Source organism: Enoplosus armatus, chromosome 8 (assembly GCF_043641665.1).
Source record: "Enoplosus armatus isolate fEnoArm2 chromosome 8, fEnoArm2.hap1, whole genome shotgun sequence".
Taxonomy (NCBI): domain Eukaryota; kingdom Metazoa; phylum Chordata; class Actinopteri; order Centrarchiformes; family Enoplosidae; genus Enoplosus; species Enoplosus armatus.
Genome location: NC_092187.1, coordinates 13,076,763 through 13,092,951, shown reverse-complemented (window position 1 = coordinate 13,092,951; position 16,189 = coordinate 13,076,763). Strand labels below are relative to the sequence as shown.

The window sequence follows — 16,189 nt, the reverse complement described above, 5'->3', positions numbered from 1 at the left end:
GCAACAACAAATCCAGCAAACGATAGAGAGATGGGACAGATTTTTTTAGCCAATTTCCTACACAAAAATACACTGGGAGGGGAAATGGAAAAACAGGGTTTTCCAAGTTCTAAAAAGTGTTTTTTTAGTTCTGTAAAAAAAAAAATCCATGCCCATTTCTGACAATCCTGACTAGAACTATAGTAGTAGTTGTGGATCTAATACGTGACTACTGGTACAGCTGTGGTTGAATACCGTAGGTGGCCTTTCTGATATTTCAAAGACCTGTCACCTCGTATTAATGTATCATTTAAAATAATACCACCACAGAAATACCATCTTGTTTTCACTAGTGGGTTGATTAGCTCTCTTGCGTCTCTTTGGGGCTTTTTGACTGCGAGGTAATTGTCTTGTTCCGGTGTTTAGACGTCTGTGTAGGGAGAAACCGAGAGGCTAAGCAAACCTTTGTGGTCCACTGGCTCCCATCAGGGAGTTGATCCTTATCTTTGTTCAAGGTTGGCTCACATCTGGTGTCTTAATGAGACTAATGACCTCAGACAGGCCACCATAGAGCTTTGCTTACACCCTCAGCACACATGAAAACTCCCAGAACTCCCCAACTGTCATCCCTCTACACTGGCCCTTGACGCCCTTGTGCACACTAGTGATGTGGGAAATTAAGTTAATGTCACTTATAAACAGTGCAATGTTAGTTAGGTAGCAATGGTTCAAATTTCATTAAAACACTGCTTTGGGCACCTCTTTGAAGTTGTCAAATGCTGAGAGGATGATCTCGTGACCTCCTCGGACTAGACAGACAGCGGCCAGCAGCTCAAGGACCAAGGCTTTTGTCCTGGAAGTACAGGAGACACCCGTTAAGACAACATACTGAAATCAAAGGTGGCAAAACTGGTGCAAATACATCAAAATTCAGGAGTTAATAATCCCTACTGAAGGACAGGTCTTCATAGCTTTGTAAGTGTTTACCCTCCTTCATTATGAAGTGATCAACCCTAGCGGTTTACCACTAATCTTCCTTTAGTAAACATTCCTTTAACAGCCTGTATATATGCCTATGATCCTGGACTTCAGAGAGAAGCTGAGCCCCATGGAGAATGAGAGGCATATCATATGAACTGGCTGCAGGGTTTCCCCTATTGTTTGACCAAGCCCTGTGTCCAAGGAGACGGGGGCCTCAGTTCTTACCGTGAGTTCTTATTGTTCAAGCTGAGAGCAATTTCATTGACTGCGTGTGCGTGAGACATGACCATATTGAAGCCATACTGCATGAATAAGACAGAGAGAGAGAGAGAGCGAAAGAGAGAGAGAACAGGATGTGGTCAGAAAAACCTGGTTATGTATTGAGCACTTGACTTGCACAGGAAACATACAATCCTCACGTTTATAACACATATCTGTGTGTACAATACGGTTCTCTTCAAGTGGAGTGTCGGTGTCACTGTTTGGTACCTGATAGTTCATGATTGCTCTCAAGCACATGATGCACACATGCACATCATCTTTTTGGCTCACGAGGCGGGAGTTCTTGATGGTTTTGGTGTTCGAAACCGAGCCGTAGCTGCAACAGATGGCAGAAGTTAAGATCTGGTAGAGATTCGGTAATCAAACTCAGTGTTTTACTGTAAATTTTACTTGTTTCATTCATTTCTGGAGTCTATCTGGTATTCGTATGACTCTTGTTTTAAGTGTGTCACATAGAGAGAGAGGCAGAGAGAGAAAATTACAGAGAACGAGGTCTGACAGAAAAAACTTTGATGGCTTTTGAGGTTACAGATGCATCATGGGAGATGACTGGTTTCCTTGCTGCTGTCAACAGACCGAGGTCTAAGCACACAGACTGCTATTATGTAACTGTATTGCACAGTCATCATGTGCACATAATATTACTTTTCTTGTGTAGTTTATAAATGGCTTTTCAGAGTCTCGTGATTCAGAATTTCTGAATCATATACAACATTTTCTAAGGTAATACTACATGGTACAATACTACATATTGTTACACTAATACATTAAGTAATCTTCGTCTCAATGCCATAAAGCCTGAAAGTTATTCTTGTGGATTATTCTTCTGTTCACTCTAATAATGTTTATTTACTCTTGTCAGACTTTTACGTCTTGTGTCTCTTCATCTTCTGTCTGTGTGTGGCTCAGTGATGAAAAAGAGAATCACAACTTTCCAACATATGCTGTAGCTCACAGCTGGCTCTCATCTGAAGACAGTGCAGACGCACATCTGGACAGATGAGAGAGGACCATTAACAAAGGGAGACGCATAGCGCAAAAGGTCAAAGACTTTGCTTTCTATCTCTGATACAGCTCATCATCTGCAGAGCCTTGAGGTCAAGAGAGAGGTCAGCAGACCCATAACACATCAACCACTCAGGTACTGTCCTGAAACAAAACAGCACCAAGGCAACTGGCTTGCATGCTAACATGTTTATAGCATTCAAGGTTAGCAGAGCGAGGCAATAACGGGGATAGGTAACAGCAGGGAAGCTAGCTTAGCCATACGTACCGGAGGACAGACTGGCGGGCAGAGCGCACCAGTGTGTTGCAGAAGGGTTGGGTGCTGGTATGGTGCAGATCCTCTATGGACCTGCTCCAAGATTTAGCCTTGTCCAAGAAGCCATCCTCCCCATTCTCCAGCCCCTCAAAATCCAACCTGGGCCACATACAAGACAAGACAGACAAAGCCAACACAGAGGCACAGGGGTGTAGATGAGGGGCACGGGGGGAGGTTAGGTCAGCGAGGCAGCTTGGTAGAGAGCCAGGGGGTTATCACAAGAACTGTCAACAAGCTGCATGATAAAGCTCAGCACAGAGATTCTGCCCCATTCAGGCAACGTATAGCTCAGCATTACACTACATAGCATCTGTCCAGAAACACATTCAGTTTGCCAAGTGTGCAACAAGGCATACAAACACATCCATATAATGCAAGAATGCAATTTGCACATTTTTAGATGCACAAGCAGTTTATTACAGGCTCTACAGGACAACTCAGCAGCTGGATCCACTGCCCAACCCAGTTCCTTAGGAAAGGTTTTGGCCACAGTCATGAGAGTTGGGTGTGTGTGTGTGTGTGTGTGTGTGTGTGTGTGTGTGTGTGTGTGTGTGTATGTAAAGTGTAGATGTGCAAAAGTACTCACATGAAAGCACACTGGGCAAAGGAGAGGTACTCCACCAGGACGTCAAGACCTCTGTTCTCATCATTGAGGAACTCCCTGACCCACCTGTGACGCATGGGAACATAGAGGGGTTAGCAGGGCACCGAATCAAGAACACACCCGTATCCTTTAGGACTGCATTTCACCCGTTAATGGAAAAACAGACAAAATAGAGATGGGTGTCATTTCTATGCTCCACAGAAGCCTTTTTGTACTTTGTAATCTGATTTACAACAACGTCTTGTTTTGTTCCTCCCTATAACTAATAATAACTGTAACATTTATTTATTCACTGTAGTGCTGCAGCGATTGGATTTGGGCTGTTGGTCAGACAAAACAAGACATTTACTTTTGTTTTGTTTTTTTAGTAGTTTTGGTAATCTGGCTAAACTTTCAGCTTGTTTACAACCTGTCTGATCGTATGACATCGTATAACATTATCATAACTGATAGAAATGATGCCAAAATTAAGACCCAAGTTGTAATAAACCGGAATCATCCTTTAAGGCAGCTCTGAGGGGGGTCTCCTCTCCCCTGACTGAAAAGAACTTGGCAGGAAGGTCATGGAAAGTAAACTACAGCAAGGCTTCAGATTTCCTCCACATTTAATTCCAGCTTTTGGAGAGAGAAAGAACTTGAAACAAAGGAATCCCCATTGCGATGAGAGAAAGAATGTGGAGGGCATATGGCTGAAGGAGCTGGGCTCAGGTCGAACCCCTGACAGTCAACAGTATTTAGTCTGCCTCCCCCACAGGCCCCCTTCACCTCCTCCCCACTTCTTCAGGGAACTCCAGGGGGGGTGGGGGGGGGGCAGGATTGGGGTAAAAGGTTCTTAAAATAGTCTTCAAGCGCTGATTATGATGACAGACTGCTAGCCAGCCAATGGCGAGTCAGGCAGGAAAGCAATCAAGAGCCTCAAAGTAGCGGAGGGAGGGAGGAAAGGGAAGAGAGGTGAGGAGAAGAACAGAGGAAAGCAAACAAAGCAGTAAGAAGTAAGATTGGGTGCAGGAGGCAAAGAGAGCAGGGGGTGGACAAGGAGGCGGGCTTGATCATCAGTTTCCTGTCTACCTAACCCCCCCCAGCCTCTCTCCGTCCTTGCCTCTGACCCCTCACTCCTTCTCTTTCCCTCTACTTCTCCTCCAACCATGTTTCTATTTCAGATTTTCTTGGCAATCTCAGGAATAACATATCAGAAAGGGCCCAGGATTCAGACACACACAATAAACCAGCATCTGTTGCACTTAATCCCACTCACAAAAGTCCTCTGAAAATAGCTTTCTTTTTTTCTTTGCCTGTGAGTCTTTCTGGGAAATGCATTGAAAGGGACGTTTATTGATGAAGCCTGATAGAATATGAGTTATTCTTGGAGATGAATGCACGCTATGGAAAATCAAAGGTTTTTTTACAGACTCCTTTTGGGTTTGGGAATTCAGTGGCAAGTCACTGCAGCACATTTTTTTATGTGGAAGTATCTGTGTGACATCAGATTATGAAGTCAAGGATCATGTCTGCAACACTGAGATAAAGATAAAGGCTGAACATAACATCCACAAACATGGGTGTATAGTGACCTGTACAGTATTGAATGCCTTTGTCTGTGACAGAATCTGACAAAATAATACAAAAAGATTGTTTGCTTTAACATGTGAGAAATGTGTAAACATAAACGTATCCTTGTGTGTGTTTTCGTGCTTTTCACTGGGTTCAGCATTGGTCAGCCAGGCTTCCTGTCCCTCTGGCATACACAACAAAGCTTCCTGCTCAACACTATGGGGGAGTGGACGAGGCAGCACAATGGCTACCATCTGGGCATTATGAGGACCAGCTCTATGAAGTGGAGCTGCAGAGCTTGGCAAGTTAGAACAATGGGGGATATCTGGGCACCAGAAAGAGCTCTGGGTCCCTGCAGCAGCAAGAGCACAGAAAGGACTATTCTTCACAAGAGTAAACAATACTGTGGTTTCCTTTAGCTTTGTGCACCAATAAATAGAACTTTGTAATTCACCAGAAAAATGGGAGAGACAAGAATGGATTACCCGATGTGGTTCGTCCTCAGTGAGATCTCCAGCTCCCTCAAGACTTTTGTAGATTCCTGCACCCGCCTGCGAAACTTCTGTAACACATAATGAAGGCAGAGAGTTTTGCTGCAGATGTATCATTGTGCAATGAGAGTAGCAGCAGCTGATGCAGCCGCAAGCTGCTAGCCTCATCACACTTGAGGCACTTTATCAGACTTCATGCAGCTCTCTCTGGAGCCACAAAAGGCTTTATAAAACTTTTTTTCCACACATGCAATCGCACTCCCCACGACCTGTAAACAGACTTTGATGTGTAGAATCGGTGGAGTTCCCCTTTAAAAGGACACTTGAATATGTTTGAAAGGTCATTTGTTCTGTCTCACCTTTCGTGTGACTCCGGGGTCTAAGTATCCTCGTAGCTTCTGGATGTAGGTGTGAGGCGGGTTCTTCACCTGAAACCTCTCCTGCAGATACACAACAGAGGAAGCATTGTAATGTGTGTTTGCTGAAGTCCCACTGTGTCGGTGCAGATGATGGCAGGTGTGTGTACATTGTGACTGCTGGTTGGTTCATTTATGAATAAGAGTTTATGGATGCACCTGGTCGCATATCAGGTCCCACTTCTTCTCATTGTCGTACTGTCTGAGGAGCCGGGCTTTGTCTGGCGGCAGGTTCATAGAATTCTGGAAATATAAAATGTAAGCGTTAGTTTCATTTATAACCGCATGTGTCCCTTTTTCTGTTTATTTGGTGGTTATTTATAGCAGCTGCGACCGAGTGTGTGTCAGTGACAGGGGCTTTACAGGGCTCTGGCGCCAACAGCAGAACACAGCCAAAAGTTTGGGGACTTACACCATGACCTCAGTTCCTGTGTTGACTTTCAGCATCCTGCCGCAGGAGACAATCTCTTCTGCACTCCCAAGCCTCGGTATCGTTCAGGCAACACTTTGCCGTTAACCACAACAAGCCACTATCAAAGTACGGGCTTACTAGCAGACCTGTCATCTAATCCACTCATAAAAACACTTGAACGCCATGCGAGACGTCCTGGGGCGGCCAGTTTACTGTGGCTCAAATTAAACCCTAAATGCTCTTAATTTGTGTTTGGAGACCAACCCCACTTAAGCGTTTTATGTCCTTGTGACAGCAGTAAAAATATAACACAAACTATACGACACACGTTTTTGACTGATAACTTCCTAGAATGGGCCAAGAGCTTGTAAACAGGGGTTGAGACGGAAATCTTAAAAAATGAGGAAGCACAACAATGTGAGGGAGCTCGCCAGCCCCTGAAACTGATCGCCTCAGCGTTTCTCTTTGAAGAGACATGAGGGATTGTTTGCACTGGGAACCCTCATTTACACCCGTATCAACAGTACCCCGTAAGCCCGGGCCACAAATGGCCTGTCAGCTTGACTTTTAACCCGCAGCTATAACTCAGCCTCCCGACTAAACTAAACGCAACACCCTGTTAACCCATCCCAGGCCAGATGTGACGTTCACTCTGGCATTTCTGCCACTGGTTTGATGGATGGAAAATAACATATACCTTTTCCTATGGCAACCACTCAGTCACTGGTAGAGGTGGAATATCACATGTGAGTATTTTAAAATTAGTTTTCCACATCGGGACCACATTACTCACTCTATCAGCACATCATGAATCATGTCTGAAGAGGAGTGAGGTAAAACAAAAAAAGTGCTTCTGTATTTCTTCTACACATTTATTTTTTGGAGCTGACTAATCATTTCACATTAAATAGGATATTTTTGTAATCCCATATTACAAAGCACACCCAAAAACACCTTACACTGCAGATGGATGCCATAAAAAAGCCATTTAAAAATGCAAAGATGTAATGCCTGACAAAGCTATAACTGAGGTGGAAATCAGTGCAACCATCTTACATATGGAGGCTTTGACATAACCTGCTTTATAAATCCCACGCAGGAGAGAAGAGAGAGACAACATGCAAACCAGATGTCCAGAATTACAGGAGGAATGTGTCCTGTTTATAGTAGTAGTTTATAGTAGTAGATTTTCTCTCTTGTCTGACCCCCGAGCTGCTCTCTCTCCTCTTCCGTCTCTCCTGGGAGAAATGCTACCAACAGCGCAGTCTTTAGGAGAGTCGTACTAGGATGTGAAGAGTAGTATCTCCCATCTGTGTCCGTCTCTAATAAATTATCTGTCTCCGAGCCATATTTAACAAAGACTGGATACTACCCATAATTGTTTAAAACGATGTTTAAAAAAACAGATGGACAATTAGATAATTAGAGGTTGATCCACTTTAATCATCATTGGTCACTGATTAAAAACTTACACTTGAATAGTAAATAATAACCTCCAGTTGGTGATCATCATAAGAAAACAGAGCTTTCACTCATTCATTTCAGGTACATTGAATTCTTATTAATTAAATGAATGCATTCTTTGAATAAAGATCATCAGGATTTACTGTAGAGCTGAAATCATCAGTTGATTAATCGATTGGTCAATTGTCAGAAAATTAATTGGAAACTATTCTGATGATGGGTTAATCGTTTTATTAGTTTTTTTAAAAGTAAAAATGCCAAATATTTGCCGGTTCCAGCTTCTCAAATGTGCAGATTTAATTATTCTCATTGTCGTATATCACTGCAAATTGACTATCTTTAGGTTTTTGGACGGTCGGTCAGACAAAACAAGACATTTGAGGCTCTGGGAACTCGTGACTGGCAATTTTCATTATGTTTGGACATTTTATAGACAAAACAAATAATCAGTTATCTGTGAAAATAATTGGCAGATTAATCAATAATGAAAATAATCATTAGCCGTAGCCCTACTGTCGACTAAATAGTTGGACCTGAGTCCACCTAAGTTTAAGTGGATTGACCCTTAGTCACATTCATAATGAAGTAATGAATGAGAAGTACCAAGTGGCTCTCTTTAATACACTCCAGATAATGTTCCATAGGCTTGAATTTTGATGTAAACAACTGAAAGGTAAAATGAAAAAATAAGCCCAGATATCAACTCCAGCATCTGTCCAGGCCCAAAGCCTGGTCCCCTTTGTTTTCTTGGTCAGTCATGCATATTGAAGTAGAACTGAGGGGCAAACAGGCAAAGAGCAAGATCCCCTTTTGTACTAATGTAATTCTGAGTTACTGGAAAACATGCAGACCAGACACACACACAGATGTTCATCCATTTATTAAAGACAAAAGAGCAAAGAAAAGTCAAAACCTGCCCACTGTCATTGGATTTGAAAAAGATTTCATTACAAATCAGTAAATGCAACAGGTACCATGTCGCTTTGAGTAATGGAGACACACTGAAGACTCTGATGTTTAATACTGTTCTGCTCTTTGCCTGTTAGAGCCTCAGGTAATGTAAACAAATACAGGTGGGACTGTGTGCAGATGTGTGTGGAGCTACAAGCGTAAAAATAAAACGGGTATAAAAAGTATTGCTTGAATGATAGAGGCAAAAAGCAGAGGGGATGTTTCCTTTATGACTAGATTTGGGTAATTTGAGCCAAGTAACCCAATTTAGCTAATTTCATTTCACTTTCTCCCACAGTGATACAATCTCACTTCCTGTGTTTATAAGAAGCTAAAAAAGAAGTCATGTTATGGGAGAAAGGGAGCAGCTGCACGTTTGGACTCAGCGGCCCATTTTAGGGGTAAAAATACTACAGAAATGCCAAAAATGTTTGGTGCTTGTTATGTTGCCATGTTGCCCACATATTCCTCTCCTCCAGCAAAGCCCTTTCGTGTTTGACCTGAGACTGGCTTGACAAAGGATTCAGTGTGGAGCTTTGTTTTGATTTGATGCTGTGCCATTCCCATCCTTTGACATTTGAGCTATTTTTTTTTCCTCATAGAAAATCGTTAACAATGGCTGGTGGGCAGGGTCAGTGTATGCCCCCTGGTGCTGTGGAGAGCAAAATCCGGCTAAAACACAACACCAGCACACTGCACAACCAGATGAACTGGTTCTGTTATCCCCACTATCTCTCCAATCATTAGGGCCCCATTGTGAGCCAGAACAGAAGGCAGGGTTTCCAAACAGAGAGAATTAAAAAACTCCTCTGTATTAAACTCTAATATAGTAATTCTTGTTAAAAGAACAAAATACTGTTAATCTGTTTTGCCCTTTATGCAGAGATCGCTTGCGCACAAATCTCGGTTACAGAAAAGAACAAAAGCAGTGATAAAAGATATAAAAGATCAGACAGGATTACTGAGTAGTCGATTGATGGAAAATTAAACAACATTAATTTAGATTTAATGATTAATCATTGAAAAAATACCAAAAGTTTGCTGGTTTCAGCCTCTTAAATGTACCGTGGGCTTTTGTAAACTATGATGGGCACTTTTCACTACTTTCTTTTTATAGACTGAAGAATTAATGACTCAAACAAAAGATGAACCATTTAATTGATACTGAAAATAGTGTTTGATTGCAGTCTTGGGATAAATGGGCAAGCGTTCAGAGGTAAAAGGATGTTGTGGAGGAGATTTAAGCACCGGCCAACAGAGAGGGCATAAACTCTAAAACAGAGAGACATTTGAGCCATTGACAAAGGAAGACGGGGGTTTTTCAAGACTCAACAGTTGAAGTAGTTGACGGGGTCAGGTTCCCGGTTAAGGAGGCATGGAGAGTGCAGGAGAGCCATCAGGGACTCAGCAGAGCGCTCAAGTCACGCATAGACCCCCACAACAGAGGGGGGATGCTGCAAAGCCCACGGTCACTTTAGACATCAGAGTCAACAGGGCAACTCCATCCGCCCTAAAACTGGACAGCTTCCTAATCTGAGCTGATTAGCCTTGAGTTGAGCTTATGACTCGCAACTCCAGCCAGACGCCCCCAGAGAGACAAATGGAAAAGAGTGACAGGATGTCCCCCCCTCCCCCCTCATCTTTCTCACAGTTTCACACTTTCAGTCAGGATTAGATATAACACCACCATGCACCAAACTACATGACTCTTAATGTCAGAGCTCTGCCTGCAGACTTAGCCTGTTTGTTTTTGTAGAGCATGCTGTATTGCATAAGTTGCTCCCCAGGTTGCTACCAGGCAGGAGACAGAAGTTCATTCTGCCAGATCTGTACTGTGCATACTATGACCGAATTTTCCCTGAAATATTTTGAAACAGATGATCAAAAACTGAAATGGTTGTTTCATTTTGTCGTGTTTAAGTTGAAAGAGGAGGCAAGATGGACTATTAGACCAGTATTTACTCGGTATTATATAGTAAATGTTTTCATCAGTGATTCATGAAATTTGTTGTGAATTGAATTGATTATGTAGTGTTTGAAAATGTATGTGCAGCATTTTGGATCTGGCTTGTATGAATATGTGTTGGCTTGTACGTCCGTGCAAACTGGGCTTATTTGTATGCAAGACACAATAATAAACAGGTATGGTGCTTTGCCTTATCCCATTTTTCTGATAATTTTCTGATTGAGCAAATGCATTCATTGTGATTCTCTCTTTTGTGCTCCATTGGTGGGTTGGAAGCGCAGAGTCTGTGTTTTTTATCTACTTTGATAGGTTTACACAGGCCAGACTTAGTTGTCATCAGCTCAGAGGGAAATGAGTGGGCGGCTACAGAGCTCAGTATGCTGGACAGAGCCTGTGGCAGTTCAGACAGTGAGGCCCAGACAGACCTCTTTACCCCCAACAAGTCTGGGTGTCTGCTCATCAGGGTGCGGTCCAGGAAGAAGGGACCTGTGGCACGACTACAGTGTAAGCTGTCCAGCCGACACAATCAAGGCTCACAGCCCCAGTACAAGACGCACAGATAAACAGAGACCAATACCAATGTGTTGTTTCTAACTCTCAGCAAGAAAATGAATAAGCATATTTCCCAAAATGCAGAACTATTCCTTTAAAGCTATAAATAAAAATACCAGTGTCAACAAAAGCTTTAATTATGTTGGTCGTAACTCTTCAATTGATTAGTAGACAGGTAACATCATTTTAAAACCAATACTTTTACCTTTAGTTGCCAGTTTAGAGACTTAGCAGGTGAAGCCTGAAAATAAACAGTGACCAGCCTACTGGAAATAAAAGCATGGATCAGCTTTTTCAAATCCTGTTTGGACATTAATCCTCTGACTCTTGCTATACTTTTCAGAGAATGAGAGGTTGACAGTGTTAAGTAATTTAATTTGGCTGCTAAAATGTTTGACTCAGATATCGGGCCTGAATTTTTACTTTTTTCTTTTTAATTCTTGTCCGACTCTTTTTTTCTTAAATAAAAGCACTAGCATATTTTGTTTCAAAGCACCTCAGCTATAAACACATTTATGAACATATACTTCCATGATCTGGTAACAAAGGAAAATACTGGACCAGCCAACGAGGAGGGAAGATAAGGCCAGAAGCTCTTTAATGAAGGGTACTGTCTGAAGAAAGGGGGAAAAGGCTGGGCCAGCCGCTGATCCCTATCAGGAAGTAGAGCCAACAAGGAGGCAAAGAAAACACAATGAATATGGGACCTGGCATGAGTATGTTTTCTTTACGCGTATTAAGTGAGCGTATTTTAGGCCCTCACAATGAGAAAAGAAAGTGACGCACCAGTTCCTATTCCAGAGGTGGCTGGATATACTTCAAGATAAATGTGTCCCTCAGAAAAAGAAATAAAAAACCATATACACCCTTGCACACACTAAGAACAGGAAGAGTAAATACAGAACCAACTTCTGGGTGTCTGTCATACTGTATGCATATAGTAGATATGACTGCATGAGGTGGAGCTCATCAAGCCAGATGACCTGATTAAATGACATCATTCATGGTAAACGTAAGTGTGAATCACACTCAGTCCATGACAGCATCTAAACATATCACACAAGCTTTTCATTAATGACTGTCAGTGCATTGTTTGGAGTCTTTTTTCCTTGGTACTGAAACACAATGAGAGGAGACAGGATGAGGGGCTCAGCAGTTGTCGTCACGGGGCTGCAGGGACTTCCTGCACTCTTCAGGAAATCAAACACTGTCCTGAGTAATGTCAGGTTTGTGCCACGACGGGTTACGTGTAATACGACCACTCCGACAATGTGTTCATGCGTGGATGAATGAATCGTAGGTGTTTTTTCCAGCTCCCAGGTAAGCCTCGTCGGATTGAAAGCGACAGAGCGGAGTGTGAGAAAACACTGCCCCCCTTTCTCCGAGCAGACACCTGATCACCTTATCGCTCTTTTGCGAGGTAACCCGAACCACGCAATCACAACAAAGCATGAGTCCTGCACAAAGATGCTGGAAGACCGGGAGGCCAACAAAGAAGACGTTACCAGCTCTCTGAAGGTGGGAGGCACAGGGAGCAGAGAGGAGAAGGTGTTTTTCTAACAGGCGGAGAGGTAAAGTCCTCACTCCTCCCTCCTGATGCAGGTCCTTGTTTACAGAGCAAATATATACAGACTCACCAGAGAACTTGTGTGTTAAGAAATTAACATAACAGGTAAGGGCACGCACCTCATTTATATGTAAACCTAGAGTCAGTGGACAAACCACTTTCATGATATGTGAAACTTAGTAAACTATAGATTAGGGCTGAAAACAGATATTTGTATTATCGAGAAATCTGTTAATTGTTCCCAATTAAATGATGAACCTATAAAATACAAAATTTCCAAAAATAGTGACATTTTTAATTCACTATTTCCAAAGTTCAAGGTGACATCTTCATATTGCTAATTCTGTCCAAGAGTCTACAACTCAAAGATATTAACTTTAAAATGATGCAGCTAGTCCTCACATTTGAGAGGCAGCAACCAGTTAATTTTTTTTTTGCATTTTTGCCTGATAAATGACTGAAAGGACTCATTAGTTATCAGATATCACATATCTTGTTGTATATCTTGTTTGTTGTAGCACTACTAATACAATGGTCAAAACTCAAAGGCGTCCTAATGGCTGAAAATTTCCCTACGCAGCGTTGCAACTCAAATCATGGGGTGTTAAATCCCCATTAAATCAAGAGTTTAAAGGCAACACAGTTTACAGCTGTGGTGTGAGGTTTTCACACTCCCTAAGCCCTCTCTGCCCTCCTGCTAGTCCACAACCTTCCCCTCTCCGGCCTGAATGCACTCTGAAGAAGCACCCTCTCTTCTCCCATGAACTCACGTCTTCTAGTCTGTGACCTCTGAGTCACTCTGTTGAGAGAAATAACTTTCCCTCCAGTCCCTTCTTTACAACACACAACCAAATGGACATTCCACAGCCAGTCAAAGCAACAGGAAGTTGGTGAAATGCCATTTTCGGTTGATAAATCAAGAACCACCTCCCAGAACCCATTTGCTAATCCGTTTATTTACCCGGTGACATAGCAGTGATCGGCAGCGGTGATAGCTGGGTTCAAGCTAGTGACCGTTATCATCACAGGGTTCTTTAAGCCGAACTAACGGCCACAGCCTGAGATAAAAAGACGAAAATGTCCTGAGCTCAAGGTCCTTCTGAAGCCAGATGTTCCTCAAGCTTCAAACGTGAGCGAACTTGAAAGGTGCACTTGTTTACGTGAGCTTATCTATGAAGTGGTTGTGCTCCAAAACAAAAGAGACACATAAATCTATCCCAGCAATCCCACCTGACAACTATATTGTCCGAATGTATTTGTTTTGTTTTAACATATTGTATCTAGGAAATGTGAACACAAACAAAGATATGAGTGAGGTTAGGGCTGAGTTATAAATAAATACTACAATTGGTCATGAGTCGGAGGCATTCGTTCATTCCTGCGTGGCGAACATCCTGTTTGTGCTCCTCTGTGCGTCCGCACAGGGAAGCCCCAGCCAACAGATGATATACACGGGGAATGTCAGGAATGCAGGTACATGAATGCCTCAATAACTCATGCCGGCCAGACCTTTTGACACACTGCCCAGTTAAAAAGATGAAGGTCGGCCAAAGAGAAAGGGCAACAAATCTGAGCCTGAGCCGTGTAGAAATAAACGTTTTGAATCAACTGACTGGTGGAGGTCTGTGCGGCAGGGAGGGAGAAACGGTGATAATAAAATAAAGAGGAAGGAAAACCAAAACCAAAAGAAAGTCAAGACACAGAATTCATCACTGAAACACATTACCAGTCATACATCTTTAAAAAGTTCCCCTTTGTTGCTCAATATGACTTCATTCACTCGAGGCGTCACTGTAAAAAGGCAGAAGTCTTGAGAGACAAGAAGTTAACGAAAGACTACTGTACTGTATGTCGTTTAAGGAAGGCTTGGGAAATAATTACATCGTGCCACCAGTGTACAGCATCAAGCCGTCATCCACTGGCTGTTTAAACAGGCTTACAGCAGTTCTTCTGAGCGTCCACGTAAAAAGAGTGGAGCGGCACAAAAGGCACCAGGGGATGAGGCCCCCTTTCTAAAACAACACTGACTGACAGAGTCCCCATTGTATTGAGGAGGAAACCACTTCTACAAACCTACAGCCTCGGTGAAGCTGCATTAGAGCAGCATGCAAACCCCCACTGACATGCACAAACGCACGCACATACCAAGAAAAAAAAAAGCTACTATGCATATAAATGCACAACACATGCAGTTTCATTGCATACATGAATAAATCACATACATTTCAGGGATGTGAACAAACAACTTATGTCTCACTAGTTGCCGTCTCTGAGGCTGGAGAGTCTGTCTGGCTTTAAATGTAATAGTTTGGCATTTTGGGAAATACACTTATTACCCCTGTCATGTCTGTATGCTAAATATGACGCTACAGCCAGCAGCCAGTTAGCTTAGCTTAGCTTAGCACAAAGACTGGAAACAAGGGGAAATAGCTAGCCTGGCTCTTGTCACTTTTACACTTTTTTATTTTAAACAAATGAAATATAACATGTTAATTAGTGAGCTTTAGAGGCGCTAGTAAGCTAGCTGTTTCCCCCGTTTCCAGTATTTATGCTAAGCTAAGCTAATTGGCTGCTGGCTGTAGCTACATATTTACCATAAAGATGTGAGAGTGGCATCGATCTTCTCATCTAACTCTCGACAAGAAAGCAAATAAGTGTATTTTCCAAAATAATGACTTCTCCTTTAATAAAACCTGTGTGGGTGTGTTATATCTGCTCAGTCATGGTCTTTAACTTGACCTTTGCTTTCCAAAACAACTGCAAGGAGAGAAGTGGAGAAGCAGTAAAACTCCACATAAAGCCTGGCCCAGATTGGGGAATTGTAGCCCGAGGGTGGAGAGAGCCAGGTGGACAGCCTTGTGCTGAACCCCCCCTGCCTGCTCTGCTGCTCTAAAACCAAGTTAACTGTGTGTACTCAACTCCCATAATCCCCCTCTTCCTGGGGCATAGTGGTGGGTGGCTGAGCCAGATGCACACAACTCAAGTGACGTAACAAACACATTTTCTCTTTTTAGAGTAATGGTGATGTGTGTGAGAAAGGGAGTGGTAGACATACTGGGCACATAAATAAACTGCAACCTCCATTAAAACAAATAAAAATGATTTAGGTTTTTTGTCCAATAAACACATCTCACAGCTTGACTCCATTAGTTCCACTTGAGTGGCATCTATCAGACACGGCAGCTTTCTTTAGACTTCAGCCATCAAGAAACAGTGATGTCAGACAGAGCGCTGGAGTCACATTGTCAGCATGTCTGATTTCACTACCACTGACTTATCTTTTTCATCTGTAGCTTTCCCAACATTTGCTGCAACTTCATGGTGATAAATCCCTCTTGAACAATCAAAACATCAGAAGAAAAGCTGCGGCGGCACATCTACGCATGATGCAACTCAATGTCAGAGTATAAAAGATGCAGGGAGTTGAGCAGAGTCAGACCAATCGCTTCCAGCGCAATCAAGTGGTGAAAATAATCCCATGCTGCTCCCGCAACAGCTCTTAAATATGTGTGCGCTGTTTAAAAATGTTGGTAAAGTCATTACAACCGAGAACAGTGGCAGGCCGCCAGTTCAAAGGGAATTTTCCCTCTTTCGAGTTCTCCTGTGGCCTCGGCCGAGACTAGACCGCAGGAATCCAGCGGTAGATTGGTGC

The 16,189-nt window shown here is 42.7% G+C and overlaps 1 protein-coding gene across 3 annotated transcripts in view; it reads right to left on the bottom strand.

The window, feature by feature from the left end:
• The window catches only part of fmnl3 (formin-like 3), a 31,594-nt gene that overhangs the window by 11,537 nt on the left and 3,868 nt on the right, over positions 1-16,189 (bottom strand). For all 3 annotated transcript variants that reach the window (XM_070910011.1, XM_070910010.1, XM_070910012.1), the window contains exons 2-9: positions 5,785-5,868; positions 5,569-5,649; positions 5,204-5,280; positions 3,150-3,233; positions 2,516-2,662; positions 1,450-1,558; positions 1,186-1,262; positions 739-832 (exon numbers count right to left, since the gene is read on the bottom strand). In XM_070910011.1, the coding sequence (XP_070766112.1) occupies positions 739-832; positions 1,186-1,262; positions 1,450-1,558; positions 2,516-2,662; positions 3,150-3,233; positions 5,204-5,280; positions 5,569-5,649; positions 5,785-5,868 (753 nt within the window). The remainder of the gene's footprint in view (positions 1-738; positions 833-1,185; positions 1,263-1,449; positions 1,559-2,515; positions 2,663-3,149; positions 3,234-5,203; positions 5,281-5,568; positions 5,650-5,784; positions 5,869-16,189) is intronic.